This window comes from Neopsephotus bourkii, unplaced genomic scaffold (genome assembly GCF_033783945.1).
Source record: "Neopsephotus bourkii isolate Nb327-2 ecotype Australia unplaced genomic scaffold, CSIRO-AGI_Nbou_v1 NB_1615, whole genome shotgun sequence".
Classification (NCBI taxonomy): domain Eukaryota; kingdom Metazoa; phylum Chordata; class Aves; order Psittaciformes; family Psittacidae; genus Neopsephotus; species Neopsephotus bourkii.
This window is the reverse complement of record NW_026902090.1, coordinates 7,332,934-7,357,002: the sequence shown is the minus strand read 5'-3', so window position 1 is coordinate 7,357,002 and position 24,069 is coordinate 7,332,934. Positions and strand designations below refer to the sequence as shown.

At 42.2% G+C, this 24,069-nt stretch overlaps 1 protein-coding gene across 6 annotated transcripts in view; it reads left to right on the top strand.

Moving 5' to 3' along the window:
* ABLIM1 (actin binding LIM protein 1) overlaps positions 1–24,069 on the top strand; it is a 195,187-nt gene that overhangs the window by 76,202 nt on the left and 94,916 nt on the right. For 2 of the 6 annotated variants that reach the window (XM_061372763.1, XM_061372762.1), the window contains exon 2: positions 14,181–14,315. In XM_061372763.1, coding sequence (XP_061228747.1) covers positions 14,181–14,315 — 135 coding nt within the window. Of the gene's footprint in view, positions 1–3,732; positions 4,005–14,180; positions 14,316–24,069 lie in introns of those variants that run through there. The other 4 variants (XM_061372764.1, XM_061372765.1, XM_061372767.1 and 1 more) reach the window with 4 other exon arrangements.

Here is a 24,069-nt window from a genome sequence, read left to right as displayed (position 1 = left end):
TGATTGATAGACTGGAGCTGTAACAACCTCAGGTGCCAACCTCACCTGAGGTTTAAACCCTCAAAAGCGAAGCATGCTTTGATTGACAGTTGCTGTTTTCTATAAAGGGGATGTGTCAAAACCTGCAGTGGATTGCACTGATTATCTCTACCTGGTTTAATATCACCCTCTGTTGTGTTTTAATAAGGGGAGAAGCTGGAACACACCTGATTAAGCATGTTTGCACAGCTGGTTCTTTCTGTGTGTACATGTATTTTCTTTTAATGTGATTTAACCCAAGTTTGCTGTTGACTGTTTTTTACCTGTATTTGCTACAGTTCAAAGAGCTTTGTCCACCAAAACAGTTACCTTAAAATTTTAACATTAAACATTAATATATTCAGCAAGCCTGGACTTGAAAGGGTCATTTTTTACCTTTTAATGAAAAAATAGGTTATGTGAGATTTTATATACTGTTTGGGTACTGCAGCAGTAAATTCGGTATCAGTTTCTGTTACCTATAAATAACAGTGAAAGCCTCCTACAGGAGTACTTACTAGTTGAAGCATTTAGAAGTGGTTGTGGGGTCTTTCCTTGTGATAATAGTGGTCTGTATCTTCTATGCATTCTGAAGACGTGAAATACACTGTGAATTGTATTTCAGTAGTGGATTGGATGTGGGTTTGGAGCATTATGTTATCATTACCTGTAGATTCAGCCTTAGTTTCTGTTTTGTGAAGAACAGGAACTGTCCTCTTTACTTTTGAGGACTCTGTAAAAGGTAATGTGGGATAAATTCAAATTAGCAAAGAAACAAGAAGTAGTTAAGTTGAATGAGAGCAATCAGTTCTTGAACTCTGAACACCCACATTAAGATTTTTTTAATGCTTTAAATGAAATAAATGGAATGAATTTAGCTTTGTAGATGTTTAGGTTGAAGACAGAAGCACAAACATCTCGATAGCCTGCTGTAGTGTGTCAGACTTATCAAGAGAGTTACAGTCATAATTTATACAATCTGATAATTTTGGTTGAGGAAGAGCAGTGGTCCAGCATAAATAGTATTGGCAACTTAGAAGGTTTGAGATCCGTTACTTCAGATTCACAGGATCATTTTGGTGAACTGTTGGCCTGCTAACAGTATAAGTAAGCCACAGCTTCACCCCAAATCCTTGAAAGTGCAAGGTTCTGCATCATTTTAGTCAACTATGCCACTTGTCTGTTCAGAAAAGTGAGGGTGTTATTGTAATTGTTGCTTGTTTTCTAAGATGCATTTTAAAATCAAGCTGCTGATTTTTCTTGAAGCATGCATAAAATATGTGTAGCCTTTTAGCTGTGTGTTCAGTTTTGATCCTTTGGCATGTTTCTGCTCCCCACCCTTCTGATGCTCAGTTCGTTGGGCTCCCTGAGCTACATGGGGCTGTACCTTAGGAGTGCTCTGTAAACACAATTCTAGCATCTTACACTATGAAAGATGTCATATACCTGTAAGAAAATTAAAAGGAGCCTGTCATTTATATAAAAAACAAGAGGGAAAACTCGACAGTAAATGGTTGAAAATGTGCTGAAGACTTGTGGTTATATTGCTTCCTTTCCTCCTCCCCAAGTTTAATGACTTATTTATAATGGCTATTAACATTGATATTGGATATAATTTTTTCTGTTCACACAGATAATGACTGAAATAACTGCCTTTGATTTTGATGTACAACTACTTCTGTTTCATATCTCATGGCTGCAGAATGAGAAGAGATAGTATCTGTTTAGTATTTTGCCTTTCTACCTTATTACTTTGAAATAATTTCTCCAACAAAGTTGTTTGGGTTTCATCTGTTTTCTTCCCTGCTCTTTTTTTTTTTGCCTTTTTTCCCTTTATTCCCCCCCTTACTTTACACAGAAGGTCAGGAGTTATTTACTACTAAGAAGCTGCTACAAATACCATTCTCTAGAGTGATGCTCTTGCAAAATGCAGGCCAGTACAGTACAGCTGGTACCCTGCCTTCCAGCCACTGCTTGAGCTGCTGTTTGAACAAGCTGAAAATGCATTCAGGCCATGTCATTTCATAAACATGTTAACCAGGCACTGGAGGGGCTGGTTTCAATGAGAAAAATGCAGTTCCAATCCAGTGAATTGCAAACGGGTTAGTAACAGATTTCAGCAAATTAGCATGGTTCATTATGCTCATATTGTGGGATGATTTCAGTGTCTGCCTGGTTAGTTCATACACAAAAAAAATCCTGAGGCCAGGGTGTTTTCTGCTGACACCAAATGGCGCTTCCTAAATTACGTCTGACTGATACCCTACTTCCCTGGCTCTGGCTGTGTACTTATCTATTTCCCATTATGAGCCCTTATTATCTAGTTACTCAGCTGAATTGTTACTGTGCTGCATCCAAGAGCAACTTTCTCTCTTTATACCCTTTAATGGAAATAAAGCTCGCATGCACATATGCATGTCTTGTTATTATTTCTCTTCTGCAATTTAAAACCCATATGGAATAATCTGCGTTCTTAGTGCTTCGATGTGTAAATTGTGAGCCTCCTAGCCATGTTGCTGGGTGATACAAGTGTTGTAGCTTCATTTTTATCTCCACTAGTTCACACAAACTGAGGATTAAGCCTTGATTCTTGATTTCTTGACCAGCTGATAAGAAGACTGTCATAGACATGCCAAGTCTGCAAGAGCATACTGGGAGTCAGCTTTGTACCTGATGAGGTTTTGGGGCAGACCATACACAGGCAGACCTATGATAGTGGATTAGCATCTATTCATGCCAAGCTTCTCCATGCTTGGGAGGATAAGAGGAGAAAAGAGGAAGGATTGATGATTCTTTGGATTAAGGAAGTCGATATAGGGGCTTTATGATTTCTATTCTTCACATACTGATTCTGTTGAAGGGTAGATGCTGGCACCTACTGGGTGCCAAGTTGCAGTAAGCTACATTGTGATTCCATATTCTCACAACTGTCCCTGGGTATCCAGTTGGTGCTGGCTTTCCCTATAAGCAACATGGAAGATGTTGTTTACCAAAATGTTAACAGCATTTCCTGTATAATTTGGCTAATGGCCTAATTCTGTCTTGCAGAGAGATTCAGTTCTGTGGGGTTTTTTCTTCATACTTTTGATAAAGCATGAGGCTGATACCCCTGAAGGTTATGACCAAGGGGACTGTACTCATGCTTGCAGTAGCTCCAGGCATTTCTTACTTTCCAATCGCATAACCCAAGAGCTTTTTGGTTTGTTATAAATGGAACTGCTTTAGAGCAGTTCAGCTCCTTGAAGAGCATGCAATATGTTACCTGTGTGTTAACTTAAAGGTGTTCTCTATCCCAAACACTGTCTCTCCCGTGCTCTGTGTATTTGTAGTCTTAATATTTATTCCCACCGTGAAGCAAGAATATGTTGAATAATGGGATTTGGGTCCTGACCCTGTCTCAATGTCACGGTTGCTAATGAAACATGGTCTTGATCTGAACTTCTGACTTTGGAACTTTCAACCCCAGGTGACCTGGGAAAATCTCCAAGTGAGTTGGTTTTGGAGCACATGACAGGATTATGCAATACACCTCGGCAGGGGGAGGATGGGGAGTTTCACTTTATTTTTGCTTCAGTTTACTTGGTCTTAAATTCAGTTCTACTTGACAGTTTGCTTTTGGGGCTGCACATTTGGGGTTTGGTTTTGCTTTATTCTATGTGCTACCTTCCACAAGCCGCAGAGACATCATTTAGTAAATACACGTAGTAGTAGATGTTAACAAATACTCTCGTAGTTAAAGTACTAAGCTGTGGAACAGCTCTGTGTTAGAGGCTCTTAAAGTGACCTTGGGGAAGTAATTTGATCTCTCCTTGTGTTAATCTGTAAAATGAGGATAAGAACATTCCTCTTGTCTGCCTCGATTATTTGGATTCGAAGTCTTTGGAGCAGAGAGTTTTCTTTTACTTTGGCTCACACCTATGGCAAGGAAATCTCAGTCTTGGGATTTAACTACTTGGGCTTGAACAACAAACCAGATCCAGTGGTATGTGAATGTCTTATAAACGTCTTGCTGCTTATTCTGTACTTTCTCTTTCTAAATTTACTTTTAATATTAGGTTTCAAATTGCAGTTCTGCTGTACAGCACTGATACTGAGAGAAACAGAAATAACCCAGGAGGGGCCAAATCAGGCATGTTTGCATTGGTGATTTTAGTTCTTTTTAAATAGCACTTAGTTCACATGAGGGGACGAATACTCATATCCACAGTCAGGCAAGCAGTGTTCAGTCCTGCCATGCCTGCTGGCTTCCCCTGTTTCCCAGTAGTGAAATTCCATGCATTTCTTGCACCCCAGCTGCATATAGAAGCCAGCCCTCTGAAGATGCGATGGCAGTTATTTTTATTGAGAAATGGGAGAACTTGTGCTGTTGATCTCACTGAAGGGGAGGATTGAGTGGTTTTAGCCATTAAATTTGAGACCACAGAGTTCATGGTTTCAGGTAGTGGCAGAGGCAGTTAAGCTGTTTCACCATCTGAAATAGCAAGTGGTGTGAGCCAAACCCCCAGTTTTGAGTAGGGGAGATCCAATCAATTTAATTTATTGGCACCTAATAAACTTTTAATTACTGATTCTGGTGTTGATAATAAAAGCAAGCAAAGACCCACTTGGAGAAACACATCTTAGCTCCTCTCTGGACACTTCTTCCTCTTTCTGGTCCCCAGTCTCCATGCCACCCGTTATGCTCCATACCTTTGGTGTGGTAAGGGCAGTGCAGGAGGCTGGGCTCAGTGCATCATTGTTCCTTTCATTTTGTTGATCTGTTTTTCTTCCTGTGTTATTCGCCATGGGTTCCTCTGCTGGTCACAGCCCTTTTAGAGTCGTACCTCCTCTTGAGCCTCCTCTCTGTCCCTGCTTGGGGCAGCTTGCTTTCCTTAGCTATTCTCCTGCCCTGGCATCATTTCTGTTTCTCTTATTTGTGCTTTGGTGTCTCTCTTGCTCTAGCATTGTCTCCTCTGTGTTTCGGTATCCTTGGTGCTATGGCATCTCCCTTGTCTCCTGCTGAGGGTCTCTCCTTTCAATGTCCTTTCCTGCTTGTTTTTACAGAGGTGCTCTGTGCTCCTCTGGTTTAGTTTTGGTGTGCAGGTCCTTTTTATCCACTGCTGAGCTGGTTGGAATCATTTGTGACCAGCACAATGTGGTCCATGACTGCCTCCAACCCAAGTCACTACTGCAACACCCTTGCTTCCAGAGCCTTGCTTGTTATGTTGAATAACAAATGAGTAGAGAGCAAATTATATGGTTGGTTTTCATGGATAAGAATTCAAAAGGCAAGACTTTTAAAGATAGAATCTTGGCATAGTGAAATCGTGCATGTTTAAAATACATTAAGCTTGAGCAAAGGAATGTTTTTCCAGAGGGAGGGTGGGATGCTTGATAGGAAAGAACTTGCAAGTTAGGATGATAATTTGGCCTGATGCTGTAGGAGAATCAGTTCCTTTTGTGGAAAAATTAATGCATAGCAGGGGAAAAGTCCAAGTGGCACTAATCAAAATGTGCTCAGCCCTTTGGATGGGAGAAGCCAGAGAACAGGTTTTTGTTGTTTCTGGGAGCAATCTATAACTAAGTTAAAAAGGATTGTTTACAACAAGAGTTGGTTTTCCACCTAGAAAGCAGTCGGTATCCCCCAAAGGATGATTAATCCTTTCCTTCACTGAGCCTGGATAGCTTTCAGGCTCACAAGAGATCTGGCTGAGGAGAACACTTAGGCATTGTCTTAAGCCTGTTCTCTTCAGCAAAGTATCTTGTTGAGTCTAATTCAATCACTGGGATTTAAAGCTAAGTAAGTGCTTCAGTGTTGCTCAAAGCCTGACTCCATTTTTGGAGGCTTTGTGATGTTTTTGCAGTAGCGTCAGGTATTTGATTAATGGCAGTCATTTTCAGCTGTATGTTAGCTGTGAGAAGAGATATGTAAGAGACATGTTGTGTATGAGACAACAATGGGAGAAATAATACTGTCTTTTATATAGGTTTATCATAATAAGCTATATATGAGTAATGCCAGATGCCCTGTATAGCCCAACTGTGCATGTTATATAGAATCATAGAATAGTTAGGGTTGGAAAGGACCTCAAGATATGTTGTTATATTCCGTATAGACAGGAAAAAAAGAAGAGAAAAGCTGAGAAAACACCTCAAAGCTGCAAAGTAAGGAGTAACTGTTAAAATAAGGGTCAAGTCAAGTAACGCCAGCTGTTCAGAAGTGAAATGCTGTTGCATTTGTGCTGAATGAGTCTAATGGGCAAGGTTCTGTAAACAGTGTCAGTGGGATAGCTCCCTAATTCCCAGTGCTGTGTGCACCAGTCTGAAACCACAGATGTTAGTATAATCTATATGCAGTATTATCATAGAAACATAGAATAGTTAGGGTTGGAAAGGACCTTAAGATCATCAAGTTCTACCCCTCCTGCTATGGGCAGGGACACCTCACACTAAACCATGTCACCCAAGGCCTCGTCCAACCTGGCCTTGAACACTGCCAGGGATGGAGCATTCACAACCTCCTTGGGGAACCCAGTCCAGTGCCTCACCACCCTCACAGGAAAGAATTTCCTCCTTATATCCAATCTAAACTTCCCCTGTTTAAGTTTTAACCCATTACCCCTTGTCCTATCACTACAGTCCCTAATGAAGAGTCCATCCCCAGCATCCCTATAGGCCCCCTGCAGATACTGGAAGGCTGCTATGAGGTCTCCACGCAGCCTTCTCTTCTCCAGGCTGAACAGCCCCAACTTTCTCAGCCTGTCTTCATACGGAAGGTGCTCCAGTCCCCTGGTCATCCTCATGGCCTCCTCTGGACTTGTTCCAACAGTTCAATGTCCTTTTTATGTTGAGGACACCAGAACCGCTCTATATTAGTTCAGGATCTGCTACAAAAGCAGGCTCTTAATATGACACCAACTGAAAGAAGTGATCCAAATATAAACACAACCTTGCAGAGCAGTTAGGGTTATCTTTTATTGCTGCTGGCACAAACAAGGGTCAATAAACGGCTTCTTTGTTCAAAGAAGCAGTTTCATTTGTATTTTACCTTTTTCTCCAAAGGCACCTCAAAAAGGGATTTGATGTATTTGAGATTGTCTGCTTGCTATCCAGCACTTGAAGTGCTAGCCCAGGAATGAGCTACGTTCAGGAGTACTGTATTGGACCACCACAGAGGAAGCACTGACCATTTACCATATAGTGGTAAAAGTTGATAGCCTTTCAGAGCACACCCATTATTTATTGTTGAAATGATACATCTCAAGGAATTGCCTTTTACACTGCAAATGTTTGTGAGGTGTAGGTGTCCTATCACTTGTTACTTGGGTAAAGAGACCACCCGCCTCCTCTCCCCATCCTTCTTTCAGGTAGTTGTGGGGAGAATCAGTTGTGCTTCTTTCTGGACCTAAACCAGAAAGGACATGGGCCATATTGTCCGTCTTTACATGTCTTTCTCCCATAATCCATCCTTCTTTCCTGCTCTATTCATGCTGAGCTCTAACTTACATCCCACCAGCACCCCAATAAAAGGAGTGTGAGTTAACATAGGAGAGAGCTGCTGGTGCCTTATCCTTTCACTATGAACGCACTGGCCAGGTAATGTAATCTCACGTGTGTTTGTACCATGTATGACCATGATCGGGCACTGACTTTTACAGTGCCAAAAAAGATGATGTCCTGAAGTGTCCTGATTGCTACTGTGGTCCTGTTTGCATCCACAGTTTTCAGTGGCAGATGAATTGGAAGGGCAAATAACAATAATAACAATACTTTTCTGGAAAATATCAGAAAACACTTAAAAATGGCTACAAGTTTAAGGATTTTTTTATGCCTTTTAAAAAAACAGCTACTCTCATTATATGTAGACAGCGAAAATATAAGACAAATTGGCAAACTGTAGGCACAATACAGATACATTTACAGGCAGAGAGAGTTTTAAAATGAGTCTTCAGATGTGATTTGAGTGGCAGTAGTATGAGCAAGCTACAGTCTAGGATTTTGCCTTAGGCTTTTTCATGCATGTGTAGGCATGCAACTCACTAATATCTCTTTATGGCACTCTCTCCTTCTGGGATATCCTGGAATTCCTGAAGATCTCTGTTTGATACATGTGGGTAGTGGTTACAGTGATTTCTTTATCTGTCTGTGTCAGCTGGGGGGTTTGATTTCAGTCTCAGTCCCTGTTTGGTCACCTTAGCTGATAGGATTCGTACAGATTTAAGATTCAGGACCTGAGTCTGCAGATAAGCAAAACGACACTGCATTTTTTCACCCCTTTCTTTTAATAGGTATTTCAGCCTCCTCAGGGCTCCACTGTGCTGGGCTTTCATGAAAGAGAAATTCCTCAGAGGGCCTATGGGCTATAGACAGGCTTTACAAACCAGGGATTCCAGACCTGTAAGAGACACAAAGGATGGGAGAAAATTACTTCTCTCCTTCTGAAGAGAGCATGAAGAAATGATAAGCCAGATTTGGTTCTTGAACTTGGTTATGTGGTGTGTCCTTAGCACCTTTCATCTCAGAGCAGCTCTTTTCACAGCTTGTGGTCCTGTGCGCTGTGCCTCCCTGTCTCCTCTGCCCTGTGCCAAGCAGGCAGCTGCCCACCTGGAGTTGCTTGACAGCATCAGCTTCATCCCTGGCAGTGTTCAAGGCCAGGTTGGACGAGGCCTTGGGTAATATGATTTAGAGCGAGGTGTCCCTGCCCATGGCAGGGGGGTTGGAACTCGATGATCTTAAGGTCCTTTCCAACCCTAACTATTTTATGATTCTATGATCAGAGACTGAGGAAACCTTAACATATAGACCTTCAAGTTTGAACTTCACATCCTGTAAATGAATTTAAGAATTGATGGCCTGAAATTATTCCTGAAAGCAAAGAGTGAGGACATTTAAATCAGTCTAGCAAAAACCTATGCCATAGTTTCACAACATTAAATCTTTGCTTAATTTGTCCTTCATAATAGTTCAGTCTTCAGCCTAGAAAACACAGCAGCTAGTGGCAAGTCAGCCATTCAGAGCATGCTGTCTGTATTAGGCCACTCTCAAAATATAAAGGACAGGTCTGTGAAATCCTGAGAGTCCCCTTGCCTGTGCTGCTATGGGCACAGCATGTTCTCAGTGTGATGCAAAGCAGCCCAGAAGTTGCAGAGCTGTAAGTCATAGAAGTTGTACATGCTAGCACACAGCTTGAAGTTACACCTGCTCCAACATGGATAGGCTTGAGCATAACTCCAGGTTTATCTGTGAAGGTAGGCACGTGAATGTGGAAATGAAAAAATCCATGTTTAGAAGAACAGTAGCCCATATCCTCCTCCTGTTTCAATGTAGAGGAAGCTGCTTTTTGCTTCAGCTTAGAGCAGAACTCAACACAGCGTATTCTGCTGACCTCTGTGTTGCAGCATACGCACAGCAGGGCGCTTCCCAGAATCTTCTTTCTGCCTTCCAATAAAAAGCTGAAGTATTTTCTGGCTTGCAGCAGAGCCATGGAGTCTTGCCAGCAAGAATCTGCAGCTAAGGCTCACTTAGCTTGGGTCTTTGGTTTCCTAGCGGCTCTGTGTTCAGGGAGAGAACCATCAATAAAGGAGGCTGCAGTATTTATTTCCATCATTTTCTTTAATTCACCAACTGTTATTCTTCAGGTAGTTGCTGTGATTTCCATTTCATAAGGGGTTGCTATGAGTACTGAGGTCCTTTTTCTGGCTGATGCAGCAAAACCTGTAATTGCTATTAAACCTTTGGACAGTGATCTGCTCTACATAAAGCACCACTGGCACAACAGCTTTAAACTTTGTGCAGGGAATGAATTCATTCCTTTTGCTCAGAGTGCCTTTGGTTTCTCACATGAATGCTGGCTTGTTACTGCTCTTCTCTGGCTCTTTTTAATTGTTTCTTTGCAGATCTGGGATTATTTTGAGATGCTTTGATAAAATGGAGTAACAGGTACTCTTGAGCTAGTATAGTTACTTTTGAATTTACCTCAAAATAGTGCAGTTGCAACATGTAATGAAGCCAAAATTGCATGATTCACAAGGGAATGTAAGGGATGGCAAAAATCATGGTGATATGTCTATGGAGAAATGGTAGCACAGACCAATACCTCAGTGACAAAGACTGTTTCCTTGTAGAAGAAGGTGCTATTGATTTACACATTTCTTTTCTTTCTTCACCCCAATCATTAAACAATATAATTCAGACTTCCCAGTTGTTCCAATCGGTGTATGTGTTACTCTGGGTGAGCTGGGTGTGTAATGAGACATTGATTCGTTTTATTGGAAACCTAAAAGAGCTTAAAGCATTAATTACTCATTGATTATTCATTTAAGCTGGTCTTATAATCAGGAGTGGAAGTGTCAGTGTAGCTTGAAAAGTTCTGTGCACATCTCTGGCCAGAGATTTTGTTCATTAATGAAGAAAAACCATATGTCTGTAGGCAGTGCCCAGCAGCACTGGAAGTTAAAGCTGCTATAAAGCAACCTGGAGCTTTGGAAAAGTTTTACTGATGATCTGTTGTAATTAGTCTCTGTAAGACTGTGAATAATCACTATGACAGCTTAGGCTTCTGTAGGTGCTAGAACTTTCATAGTTAAACCTGAAATGTGCTGAAGGTCTAAAAATAAGACTAAATGTTCAAAGAAAATGTTGCATCTGTTTGATCTGTGTGCCTGCTTCCAGCACCCCTTTGTTCAAGTGCAGACACTGCACTAGTTTAACTAGAGCCCATTTAAGCACAGTTCAGTCGGTAGCCTAGGTACATTTGATGGATGATACTTGTTTTAAATTAGATCCATTGCGTTAGTAGGTGTTTGCATCTTGAGCTAGACTGATACGTTATATATAATCTTGTGCAAAAGGATCCATGCATTTTGTTATGGTGCTTGGGGCTACACTGATAAAATCACATCTAGACATCATCTGTATGTAGGCAAGTATTGGTTCACATCATTATAATGGAACTGGGAAATACTTGACTTGTGTTTATATTATGCTACCCATGCTGTAAGGTTGTACTTACTGATATGAAGACAGCAGTAAGCCTCAGTACTGAACCAAGGATGTGTTGCTCTGGTTGCATCTCTCCCTCAGAAGGCTGATAGTTTATGTTCTTTTTAATTTCTTTAATTTGGAAGATAGTTGTGGTGTTAATATATTTGGATTTGAAACTTCACTAAAGGCAGTGCAGCTCCTCAAAGCACTTGCATGCTTCCCAGTGAATACTGCTTCCAAGAAATATGGATGATGTGGCATGTATGACCATCAGGACCAACTTACTGTTGTAGTTGCTTTTGCGACTGTTCCTATCCCAGTGCCTGGGATGCTTGTAGCTGTATTTATCCTCACGCAGGGTGAGTCTGACAGCACTGTTACACCCGGTTTGCAATCAGGAGCACACAAGACACAAAGAAACTAAAACATTCAGATAACTTAATTTTAAGCTGATGGGTTACAGGCTCAGAGACTTTAGCTAAACTTAGCTGTCTGCCTTTAGAGTTAAGGGCATGCCAGCCAAAGAGCTCATATATCTGTTGTGGAGCAGGGGTTGGAATCTGGGTTATCCAGATCCAAAATTTATGTCCTGTCACTAGTTGCACTGCCTGGAGTCTGTTATTGTCTTAGTCATGATTTAGAGTGGCCTTATTGCACTTGCTGCTAGCGCATGATGCCTGAGAAAGTGTTCTCCAGTATGGAGCTGATGTGGGGAGGGTTAGTGCAGGCATAGCCTGAAATATTTACTGACTCAAGATGTGAAATCCCCGTGAGGAGATGAATTTAGCTCCTAGCTCAGGGTTTTCAGACCCAGAGCAGCTCACAATTTACATGTTCCGTAATCAGCTTCATTTAAGATGTCAGGCTGGAAATAGTAGCTGGCAGTATTTGTATTCATTTAAATGACTGTAAAGGCAGAACTGAAAGGAAATTGCATCATTAGAGCAGTCTTGAAAACATTTATTTATTCTCTAGTAAGGAGCAAGAACTTGTGTTTCAGTTCAATACCACAAGATCTGGAACCTGGCATGCAGAATGTGTTAGGGTACCTTCCGCATGTGAGTTTAAGAGAGTAAAATGCTGCAGGTACAGGTTTCATGCTGCACTGTATAAATCCTAGGGAGCATTTGCTCAAATCCTAGATCCAGTTCCTCATCTGAGCAGCTCTGGAAGTCCATTCTGTTGCCTTTTCTTCACTTGGCATCAGGCCCTTCTCAGGCTGCCTGTATCTGAGAAGGAATTTTCCTCATAATAATTTACTTTGCGAACACTTGTATCTCTGTTTGTCTCTTATTTTCTTTCTTTCTTTCTCATTACAAAAACTATGTGTTTCCTTGGTTACAAGTTAATAGTTAATAGCCTTGTTTGGAAGAATAACTTCTGCTCCAGAAACAGTATTCCAGTGCAGACTATTAGATGAGGTTCACTCAAGGCAAAGCATTCACTGGGCTCTTATTTAAATGGACCTTCTAATTGGAATCCTGACTGGCATTGCCAACTGCATTCTGTTCACCAGTATGAGCTGAATAACTGCTCAAGGGAAATAGTTGAAATGAGCTACCAGAGAGGAGGTATTAAAAACTTGAAGCTTGAGTGGAAGAATTTAGCCTTTTTCTTTGAATAATGGTGGTAGGGGTGGTAAGAACCAAACAGCAGCTGCCCTATTAGTTTGGCTGGATTTACATCAGAAATTGTTGCTTGGAATATTTGTTGTCCTCCATTCTTGGTGCTGTTACTGCTTTAATCACATATTGGGCTTTTTTATTATTACTCTTGTATTTATATAATGGAGAATGATAGCAGCATTTCTTCACTAAGCCATTTATAGAGTAATATAGAAGGACTTGATGAAGCAATTGGGCTTTTTCCCTAGAAAATCATTGAAGAAGGGGAGGAAAAGGGTGCAGGAAATACAAGCCAGGTACCCATGAGCAATGACGTGAGGGGGGCGGAAAAAGGCATAAACCTGTCTGGGAAGATGTCAGGAATTGATCAGGAAAAGAAAAGAGCTCCAGAAAACACAGAGATTAAATAATAATGATTCCCAGTGAGGGTAATGTGGGTGTATCAGCACTTTGCAGGCCAGGAAAATCAGAACAGGAATTATACAAAGACAGAGGCGTTGGGAGAAAGGTATGTTTCTCTGAAATGTTCCAATGAGCATCACTAGTTTGAGTACGGTATTACAAGGAAGACAACTTTCTGCTGCTAGAATGGGATGTGGGAGGGGGATCTGAAGGAACATAGTTTGTTTGGGAACATTCTGAGTAGTATTTTCCACCTTGAACAGTACAGTTGAGACTCAATCATGCTTTAGCTTACACCCGACCATTGCTACTGGGGCCCCAAACTGCCACAAGGCACATCTGAAGGGAAAGTTAAACATCTTTTTATGGAAGCCAAACGTGGAGCAATAAAACTTTTACTGCAACAGTGAAATACACAATAGAGTTGACACAAACCTTTCCTGTTCCTATCCAAGGTCTGCTCTGGGCTATGGGATAGCTGATCAGTGACTAGTATCTGGAATTTTGTCTCCCTGACAGTATTTCAGATGCTTTGGTCATTTCTTTCTACTCATAGTATCTCTAATTCACATGCAGAGAGTCTTTTCTGCATGGAGTTTATAATACAGAATGAATGGCAGTAGAAACAAATAACATTGCTTTCTTTGCGCTTCAGATGTGCTTTCTCTGTGTTAGGTATGTGCTGTAGGAAAATGGGGATGTTTGTAGCTTCTATTTACCATAGTCATTTGCATGCAAAGTCAGGCTGCTTGGTTCGTCTGGTTTCCCAAAACATTATTTGGAACTGCTTTCCTTTCATTCCATTTGCTTGGATTGTATCCCTTTTTGTATTAAAATAGCCCAGTTCTTGTTGCCTTGTGTGCTCATTGAATGGTTTGCACACACTTGTGTTCTTGAAAGAAAAACCTAGGCATTCTGAAACACTTCATTGCAGTGAAATTGAGAGGGGAATTTTTCCTTGTCTTTCCATAGCAGTCTCAGTGGAAAGAGGCAGTAATTGATGTGAATGGCTTAAACTACTGGTTTACAGAAAGGCTATATTTAAAATAGGTGGTAACTTTTTAGATGAGTGTAAAACGTGAACAGATACGTTTGGATCATGATGGAAAGTGTCTGAGAATAGAGAAAACATCCTTCTTGTTTGGGTTTAAATTGTATTCTCTTGTTTTACAGTGGCCCATCCTCAGGAGCCTCACCACCCCTCTGAAAAGCCTGTCATCCACTGCCATAAATGTGGGGAGCCATGTAAAGGGGAAGTACTTCGTGTTCAGGCCAGACACTTTCACATCAAATGCTTCACCTGCAAAGGTAAGACCTTGGTGTTCATCTATTAGATATGAATCTATTTGTGCAAATATACTTTGAGCCATGTGATGACAGCTCACACTTCCTGCAAGCAGCCAATTGCAGGCTATTGTGGTTGCTCAGGATCTGCAGGATTTGTGGATGGGGAGGGTAAAGAACAGGGAGTGAAGTGGCTGGATGGCACATGTACAAGCAGCAAGTGTTTGGCACCACACAGAACAACTTCAATATGCAAACATCTATAACTAAATTGAATTACAGAAGACATTTGGGTTTATTGGGGGGGGAGGAGGGAGCAGAAAGGAGGTTGCCACCACCATTTGAAGACTCAAAATAGCACATTCTGCTCTGAATACTTCTGTGTTCCTTCTTTCCTTTTCTACTATTCATTGGGTACAAGCTACACAATAGATAATTATACCTGAAAGAAATGAAGAAAATAATTTCTTATCTCTTTTTAATATTATTTTCAATTTTCGTTGCTTTGTGCAGTTCTCTGTAGACAGTTTCACACATCTCCCAGATGGTGAATTAGGAGCAGTTAGACTCTGCTTTGGTGAATTTTCTCTCTGTTTATTTGGGAAGCGGTGAAACAACTCTATACATCCAAGATGAATTGCTTTATGGAGAGTCACAAAACACAGTGATAGGGCAAAGGGGAATGGCTTTAACCTGCCAGAGGGGAGACTGAGCTGAGCTCTTAGGCAGAAGCTCTTCCCTGTGAGGGTGCTGAGGCGCTGGCACAGGGTGCCCAGAGAAGCTGTGGCTGCCCCATCCCTGGTAGTGTTCAAGGCCAGGTTGGACACAGGGGCTTGGAGCAAGCTGCTCTAGTGGAAAGGGTCCCTGCCCATGGCAGGGGTTGGGACTGGATGAGCTTTAAGGTCCCTTCCAACATAAACCAGTCTGGGGTTCTATGATAGGAAGGGAGGCCCTACCAGCCTCTCAGAAATCCAGTGTAAATAGACGACTTGGTTTGAATGTTGTACCCATTTCCTGTTATTTCCATATATAAGGTGAAGGTATGTTTATATTGTGTAGTGTGATGGGGTTTAAAGGAAGATAGCGTAAGTATAGTTGAGAAAATAGTGTCTTCTTGTGTTTGTCCTAAGGGCTTTTTCTGAGGATTTAGATAAATCTGGGTTGGTTTTGTTTTTCAAATGCTTAATAGGAGGCAGTGCCTATCATTAGGGATAGTTACGACAATTGAGCTACTTTTGGCTGACTTGATTGCTGAAACTAAGTACCTGAATTCAGAAAAACCCACCAAAAAAGACCCCCAATGGGTACTGACACCTGAGAGAAACATGCAGGGTGGTCACTGAGGAGACTGTACTGGGATAAGGGGGAACCTTACCCATCATGTTAAGAGGGGGACCTTTGGTGAGCGAGCAGTACAGAGCACAGTTGAAGGAGGTGATCCTGCCCCTCTACTCTGCTCTTGTGAGACCTCACCTGGAGTATTGTGTGCAGTTCTGGTGTCCTCAACATACAAAGGACATGGATCTGTTGGAACAAGTCCAGAGGAGGCCATGAGAATGATCAGGGGACTGGAGCACCTCCTGTATGAAGATAGGCTGAGAATGTTGGGGCTGTTCAGCCTGGAGAAGGCTGTGTGGAGACCTCATAGCAGCCTTCCAGTATCTGAAGGGGGTCTATAGGGATGCTGGGGAGGGACTCTTCATTAGGGACTGTAGTGACAGGACAAGGGGTAATGGGTTAAAACTGAAACAGGGGAAATTTAGGTTGGATATAAAGAGGAAATTCTTTCCTGTTAGGGTGGTGAGGCACTGGAATGGGTTGCCCAGGGAGGTTGTGAATGCTCCATCCCTGGCGGTGTTCAAGGCCAGGTTGGATGAGGCCTTGGGTGATATGGTTTAGAGCGAGGTGTCCCTGCCCATGGCAGGGGGTTGGAACTGGATGATCTTAAGGCCCTTTCCAACCCAAACCATTCTATGATTCTATGAAAGGGAAAGGAGCAGGAGCTCTGCTGACACTGTGACCCTTGGAAAGAGCTGAGCTGGAGCTGTTAAGCTGAGTGGCCCAAAAAAATCTTCTTTGCTTGCTTTTCTTGTAGTTAGGTTTTGCCTAAATTGACGAATTGCGATTGCTCTCATGCATATTTATACACACTTGTGTGTGTATAACTGTATATGTATAGACATATGCTCGCTTGCCTGGGGCCTTCATTTTGCTGGGTCTTCAGTGTGTGGGGCTGGGTCTCCATTTTCTGTGTGGGCCCCTGCTCTCTGGGGCTTCTCTCCCATGACCTGGGATTCTCCAGGCTTGCCATTCCCCCTGGGCTCATGGCTCTCTAGGACTGCACATCCATGGGCCTTATCTTCTGAGCCTCACCTGTTGTTGCCTCCCCCTCTCCTGGTCTCCCATGCTTTTGGGGCTCCCTGACCCTCTGGGTCTCCCTCTCCATGGGCTGGGATTTCCTGGGACTCCCACTGTAATGGAGGCCTCCCCTTTTTTGGAGTCTTATTTGCCTGGAGGCTCCACTTGTGAGCCTCCCACTCTCCCTGGCCTCCACTGACTCTTGTTATCAGCCTCCGAGGGCTTTGAGTCTCAGCCCTCAGTTTTTGGGGGACCCTCAAAGAATTTTGTGCAACCCTGGCTCCCTACAAGCCTCTGCTATGTGAGCCTCCCACCTTTCTGCTGGCTTGCCATACACTTTGAGGTGTCCTACTCTTTTTGGGGTCCTCTTCCCCGGCTCCCAAATGGACCTCTCACACGTGGTCATTGGTCTTCTGCTGTGTGAGCCTCTCACTGAGCTGCCCCCTCTATGGGCCGCCATTCCCTGTGCTTCTCCCTTCCTTTTGGCTTGGGCCTCCTAAGTTTATGGCCCTCCACTGTGTGACAGTGGGGCTTTTGCCTCTTTGTAGTATCTGCACATCCCAGTTTGAACTGAGGGCCAGGGAATCTTAGAGATTTTACTCTTTTATTCTGTACCTTATTAATTGGGTTTGCCAGCAAGTGTCATCTTTTTTGTGTTTACTTGGATAAAAGGAAAGGGGTTTGTATGGGAGGTTGGTGCAAGTTCTCTGTTGAATCTTACACCTGAGCTGCAGAGCTTATTACTGTCTCATTGAAGTGAATGCAGTTTTTCTTTAAACTATGTAGTTAGTTACATATACTGCATGTTGTCTGACCATATGGTTCATACAAGTGGGACACAGCTGTTCAAGTGGTTTGTTTCCTCTTATTCTAATGGGTTTTTAATTTGGCATGACTGTGACTCTACAGGAGATGGAGTTAGAGCCCCTTGGTTTATATATTATACTGTTAGCTAGAGGGAGCAACTGATACTGGGACCAGACCATATTGGCTGTATCTGCAGATGGTTTGGTTGTCATTCTCCTTTCTGTGTACTAAAGTTTGCTCTTGAGACTTCAGTTCATATATCTACAGTGTGAAAGACAGGAACAAGCTCATGTTTATCTGACTGTTGTCATACCTGCTGAAAATGCTTCAGATTTTACTCATGGACTTAGATAGTCTAGTGAAGAGGTGGAAAAGTCCCCATAAAGCTGTCATACGAGTTGTAAGTAGCAGGGTTTCAGTGTGATCCTGTTCTTCCTTTGCTCTGTAGGAGATTCCTTTTCTTCGTATTTCCATCGTGCTCTCAGCTTTGTGGTTACATCATACTGCAAAGTGTATTTTATGTGATCGTGATCCTTCTTCCCTACGTTACGTCAGAGGCACTCCATGACTGCTTGGCATGCACGTCAGTGGTGGTTGATGCACTGCAGGGACATGGTGACTTAAGCCTCCATGCTGCATCAGCCAGGTCAGGATGTGCTCGTGCGTTATGTAATGTGATCAGACAATCATCTTCCCTCTCCATTTCCATCCATCTCTGGAATCTTTCTTGAAGGAGAGTAACTGCTTCCTGACAAAGATGACAGTAAAACCTCCACAGACTGACGTGTTCCCATACCCCCATGATGAGATGCAGCTCGCTGTTACACCCTGACTGAGGAGAACCATGTGTATGGAGCGGGTTTGTCCTATCTGCCTAGCAGGGCTGGCTGGGTCTATTTGTGTCTCCAGAGATGAGCTGATAAACAAAACAAAGAGCTGAAATTGGTGGGGTTTGTCCCTCGGAAGATGAGCTCCATCAGCCTCCTGATAGGCAAAGAATCTCCTGCCCTCAGCAGCTGACCTGGAGCTAGAGTTAACAAGGGAGTGATGGACAGGCGATGAGTAAGAGACATTTAAGAGTGCAGCTCAGGAATAACTGTTCAGAGCAGTTGTCTTTGTTTTAGGACTAAGTCATTTACCTTGCTAAGCACTTACACTGCTGTTGTATGTTACAAATTCAAGTTAATTGGGTTTGGTGTTACTTCCAATTGTAATAAATAAGCCGTAATGTCTATTTTACCAGGAGTACCCTACTATTACTATACCAAATGGTTAATGGCGACCAGGCAATGGAAGCAGAAGGCTGAGAGGAGGGAGGGTGAGATGAGGAGGTTGAAGGGAGAACACACTGAGCTGGAGACCTCATTGTTTTACTTTTTGTCTTTAAAAAGCATTAACATTAAACAGAATTAATTAATAGCTTATTAAAGAAGTAAAAAGTTTTTCCTCTAAGCATCAATGTACTGCAAAACTTTCCTGGAAAAACTAAGACTATTCACTGCAATGTCTGTTACATGTATAAATGTGTGTGGGATCAAGCCTTAAATTACAATGTGCATGAGCAGAGTTTTTAATATCTCAAATTGTGATCTGATACAAATGATAATTTTCTATCATTGTCGGTTGATTACAGTTCATTTTACCCTTCTGCATGTAATAGGAGAGGAAGTTTTGAGGAAAGGAAAATTGCTATAATAAGACTTTATTATTAAGCCTGTGATTCATAGAATCACAGAATAGTTAGGGTTGGAAAGGACCTTAAGATCATCAAGCTCCGACCTCCCTGCCATGGGCAGGGACACCTCCCACTAAACCATATTACCCAAGGCTCTGTCCAACCTGGCCTTGAACACTGCCAGGGATGGAGCATTTACAACCTCCCTGGGCAACCCATTCCAGTGCCTCACCACCCTAACAGGAAAGAACTTCTTCCTTATATCCAATCTAAACTTCCCCTGTTTATTTTTTAACCCATTATCCATTGTCCCATCACTACAGTCCCTAATAAAGAGTCCCTCCCCAGCATCCCTATAGGCCCCCTTCAGATACTGGAAGGCTGCTATGAGGTCTCCACGCAGCCTTCTCTTCTCCAAGCTAAATTCATCGTAGGCTCCTATTCATCTGGGTGAGAGGGAAATGCTGGTTTCAATAGTGTGTTGCTTAACAGAACAAGCTTTAAGCTTTCATAGTAACAGTGTAGAAGTTTACATAGCTTGATTTTGGTACATGTGGAGACTGATTATGTTATCTTAAAAGGTAATGTACTGTCTGTGGTAGGAGTATTTCACACAGTAGACAGTGTCCCTGTTCTTGATGTTGAATATAAATTGGAAAACGTAGTTAGCTTCCATGTGGCAGCCTAAACTAAAAAATTACCTCATGAATAAGCAATCTTGCTATGAGATTATGAATGGTTTCCTAATGTTTTGTAGTCCTCGCTATGCAGCATAAATGTCTGTGATTTGATTAGGCTATGCCAGGTGGAAATGTTTCACTGTGTATGAATGCTTTACATGCTCTGGAGATACCAGATATCAAAAGACAATTGCCAGCTAATATTCTTGTTAACTGTAAGGCAAAGCCAAGTCTTGTCATGCAGGAAGCATTCTGCAAACCCAGAGTATTCCATGGAGAAGAGCATTGCTATAAATCAGCATAAAGCAGTTTCCTAATCACTGAACAAATGTTCTAGTTTCCCTCTTTTGATTTAGATGTCTTTTTAGCTTATTTAGGGAAGCCCACATCAATATGTAGTTCCAGCATCCTGGAATGTTTAGGTATGGTATGTTTAGGTTCCAGGCACAGAGCGTTTCTTTCATGTGATGACTTTTGCAAAGCACATCGTCTGCAGTTCAATGAGCTTGACAGGGGAGGGAGAGGGCTCCTAAGTTTACATTTTGGGATGCTCCTGTGATCTTTGACTTTGAACTGGGTTTTCCTGCCTTGAAGGGCTGGGAAGAAGTGAGGGTCATGTAAGCAGACACTGTATCAACAGGCTGGAATGTGTTTTAAATCATTAGTTCTTTGACCTTTGATCTGTCATCGGATTCCTTCAGAGGCAGCAGGAGGAGGCTGCAAACTGGCTGCTGGGTGGTTAGTGCTATTAATAGCTTGGTGTCAGTGGACGCAGAGTTTAAATGTGAGGACATGCCTGTACTAGATACCCAGCGCAGTGCTGGACAGGATCTCTGCGTTTCCACAAATACTTGTGAAACAGACTCATCTGTGGACACAGTAATGTAACTGGTGGATACAACGTGCTCCTTCCCGAGCATCAGGAAAGCATGAGATCCCTTGAAGCTCTGAATCACTCAACCAAAGAGCTGCCTTTATCTAAAATCTCTCCAGGCTTCTGATTCTCTTTTGATACACTCTGGTTCTGCTTTCTGTCTTCTGTTCGCCCCTTTTCAGCTTGGTTATTGAAACAGCCTTGAACATTATTAAGTCTTTTGTATTTTCATATTTTTTTTTCCTAGAACCTGCATGTCTTAGCTTTTATTTAAAGAAAACGGAACTTCTAATCATTAAAATATAAACCACTGGAAAAACAAGAGCCTGAAATGCTCTAACTGCAGAATACAAATAAAAAGGACAGATGTGATACAATATCCTGGTGGGGATGGCCATGGATCTTGAAGCATTACATCCTTTAGCCACATTAGAAAGCCCAATGGAAGGGAATGAGTAAGAGTAAAATGAGATTTTAATGGTGAAAATGAAAGCAAATACTTGATGCTGAGGAGATTAGTACACAAATCAAGCGAAGAAGTGAAAAGGGGGGCATGCTGTTATCTGTATGCACAGGGAGACCTACCGAGGGACAGGTTTGACCAGTTTAGAAAACCCAGGGAGCAATGGGATTCTGCTGTTCCTGGGAAGCTAACAGAGATTACATTTTCTCCTGTGACAGAAAATGGGGGTTCAGATGTGAATTCATGCATTCAGATAGCTTGAATTGAGCAAGCCTCAGCTGCAACTGCCATTTCTGCATTTGCTTACCTCATCTGCTGTGTCTTGATGCCTGTTCTTTCTCTTGCAGTGATTTTTACTGTTGTTTCATGTCAGGTTCCAGTGGGGCCTGGGAAGTTTGGTGTAAGGCAGGCTGGTTTCCCTCCTGTAACCCATGAGCAGCAGGGAGAGCTGTCTCATTAGTGGCCATAGCCTTTGGGTGCCAATAGGCTGTTCCAGAGATGTGGCACATTTTAAGCTATATCCAACCCCTTGGCAGCAAAAGCTGCCAGTCCATCCTCCACACTTGTGGAAAACAGCCTCCATAAGGATTCCTGGCTCCCTGCTGAAGAGGTACAGTGGATGAGGTGACTGGGGGCTTTGACAGCAGGGCCCAAACTATACCTCCAGTGCTATCCTGCACTGTTCTCCCATCCTCTGCCCCTTTCCTGTGCTTCTACTTGTTTCCAGTAGCAATATCCCATTTAGGTCTTTTTTATTTTTTTTTTCCCAAATATTTTTTTTCCATTTCCATGTAAAACACTGAATTGTAAGTTTTGCTTTAGAAGTTGACAGGTCCCAACCAGTCTGATTCCACTCTGAATTGGATCCTTGTTTTGCTTTTGGGGTTTTAGAACTAGTAATAGCTATTAGTTCTCACTGATCTTAGTTTACTTGGGCCTGAGGTCTCTTTCAGTGATCAAACATCTGTCAGGAAATAAAAGTTAATTGCTCTCCTTGGCTGATGTTGATGAATGCTGACAGATGCCATGTCAGATTCTAGCAAGCTACTGGATCCCTTTGAAAGCAGAGGGCCAGCAGGATGCTTTACAGGTGCTTGATGAGTGGGACAAAGCATCCTGAATGAGAATCTGGCAAGTTGCTTGGGTTTGTTGTCAGTGTATCCTTCCTTTGCCTGGACTGAGTTGTTTGTTCTATTCTTAAATCCTTGGTTTGTTAATTTACAATCTCTTCAGAGAGATCTCATCTAGATAGTTAGAACCAAGCTATTCCAGCTAAACTTTGACATTTTTCCACCCATTGCATTTTCTTTAGGGTTCATTTCCCACAGACTCATAAATGACTTTGATCTTCACCTAGCACTTAACTTAATGTGAAAGGTGTTTTAAATGGCTGAATGAGTCTTGCTGTTATTTCCATCCTGGTGCACAAAGCATTGATAGCTCAGTTGGGAAGCTGTCACCTCGTGACGTTAGATACAGCTGCTGTTTGCTTGCTGTTGAGCTCAGGCATTAGCTGTTGTCTGTTAGATTGCTAGGCAGACTGAAATATATGCATGTCAGGTGCGGGCAGGAAAGTTTCCCTGTGTAGTATTGTTTGTATCTCTAGTGTTAAGTGGAGAAAAACCAAAGAAAGCTAAAAGGCAGTGTCATGGCATTGATTAGGAAGCTGATTGATTTAAAACTCTGAGCTCATCCGACACTCAGTCATCACTAATGGTTTCGGTTGAGTGAACGCCTGCATTATGTGCTTAGGGGTTTCTCTCAGGTACCCCACTGAGAATGACTTGTGCCATCATGACAGTGATGACATTATTCACCATTATTCTCTGGATATTCAGTGATCATGCAGGCAGGGTGTTGGAAATGGAGGGTCAAGGTTTTTCAAGGCAAAAGAAAAAAAGGTCTGGATGGAGGCTAGAGGATTCTTCTCACAGGGATCCCAGGCCAATTCAGGAAAAGACAGCAGAAATGCAGTCTCTTCCTCAGGGAGTAGTTTAGCTGCTAAACCTTTCTGCCAGCTGGTGACTAGATGGCACAGCAGGTTTTCACATCACCTGTATTTGTTCCATTTATATAAAGGTCTTTAGACTTCCCAGGGTTGTTTCTAAAGGCAATCTGTTGAAATGAGAAGAGATTCCAGAACCACTGGGAATGTTAGACACAGTTCCAAATACCTTGGATCAGAGCACATCTCTCATCAATATCTGGCAAAAAGATCTTCAAGTGGCAGGAGTGTGACAGTTATCAGGATCTCTGTGACAGCTTTTGCAAGGTGTATGCAGCTTCTTAATGTTGCCTTGTAGTCCTTCTGCAACAGCAGTGCTGCAGTGTGGCTTCTGAGGTTTGCCATTCAAACATAGTCTTCTGATGATACTTTGAAGTACATTCATTTTTGAAATGACTTCTGCCATTAAGTGTTGATAAGAGGAATAAAACAAAGGCAGAGACTTAGTTCATTTGGAATGTGGAAACTTTAAACTGTAATAAGAACATGGATCTTGCTTTCCTGAATACAGGATTTGTTAAACTCTCTCTTAGGCAAAAAAACAAGCCCACAGAAACAGGTTTTCCCTGTGTATTCATTGAGACGTAGGTGATAAACTGAAACATTGCCAAATTCCTTTCTACCTTCAAACAAGAAATCCATTATGTCCTGAGAAATAAATGTTGTATGAATATTTCTCCACTTGAGAACCGCACCATTATTCTGTGAAGCTTAGAAATACAAGAAAGAAAGAAAACCCCAACAGGAAATTGAATTTGCACCTTATTTGATGCATGGTGACAAAGCAGATCATTAGACTTTTCTGAATGAATAGCATTCACTTCTGCAAGCTGAGAGCCCATGCCCACAGGGTCTGCTTGTGTGGTTTTCTTTCTTTACTGTTGAAACAATTTTTTACTTAGCATCAACATGGAGT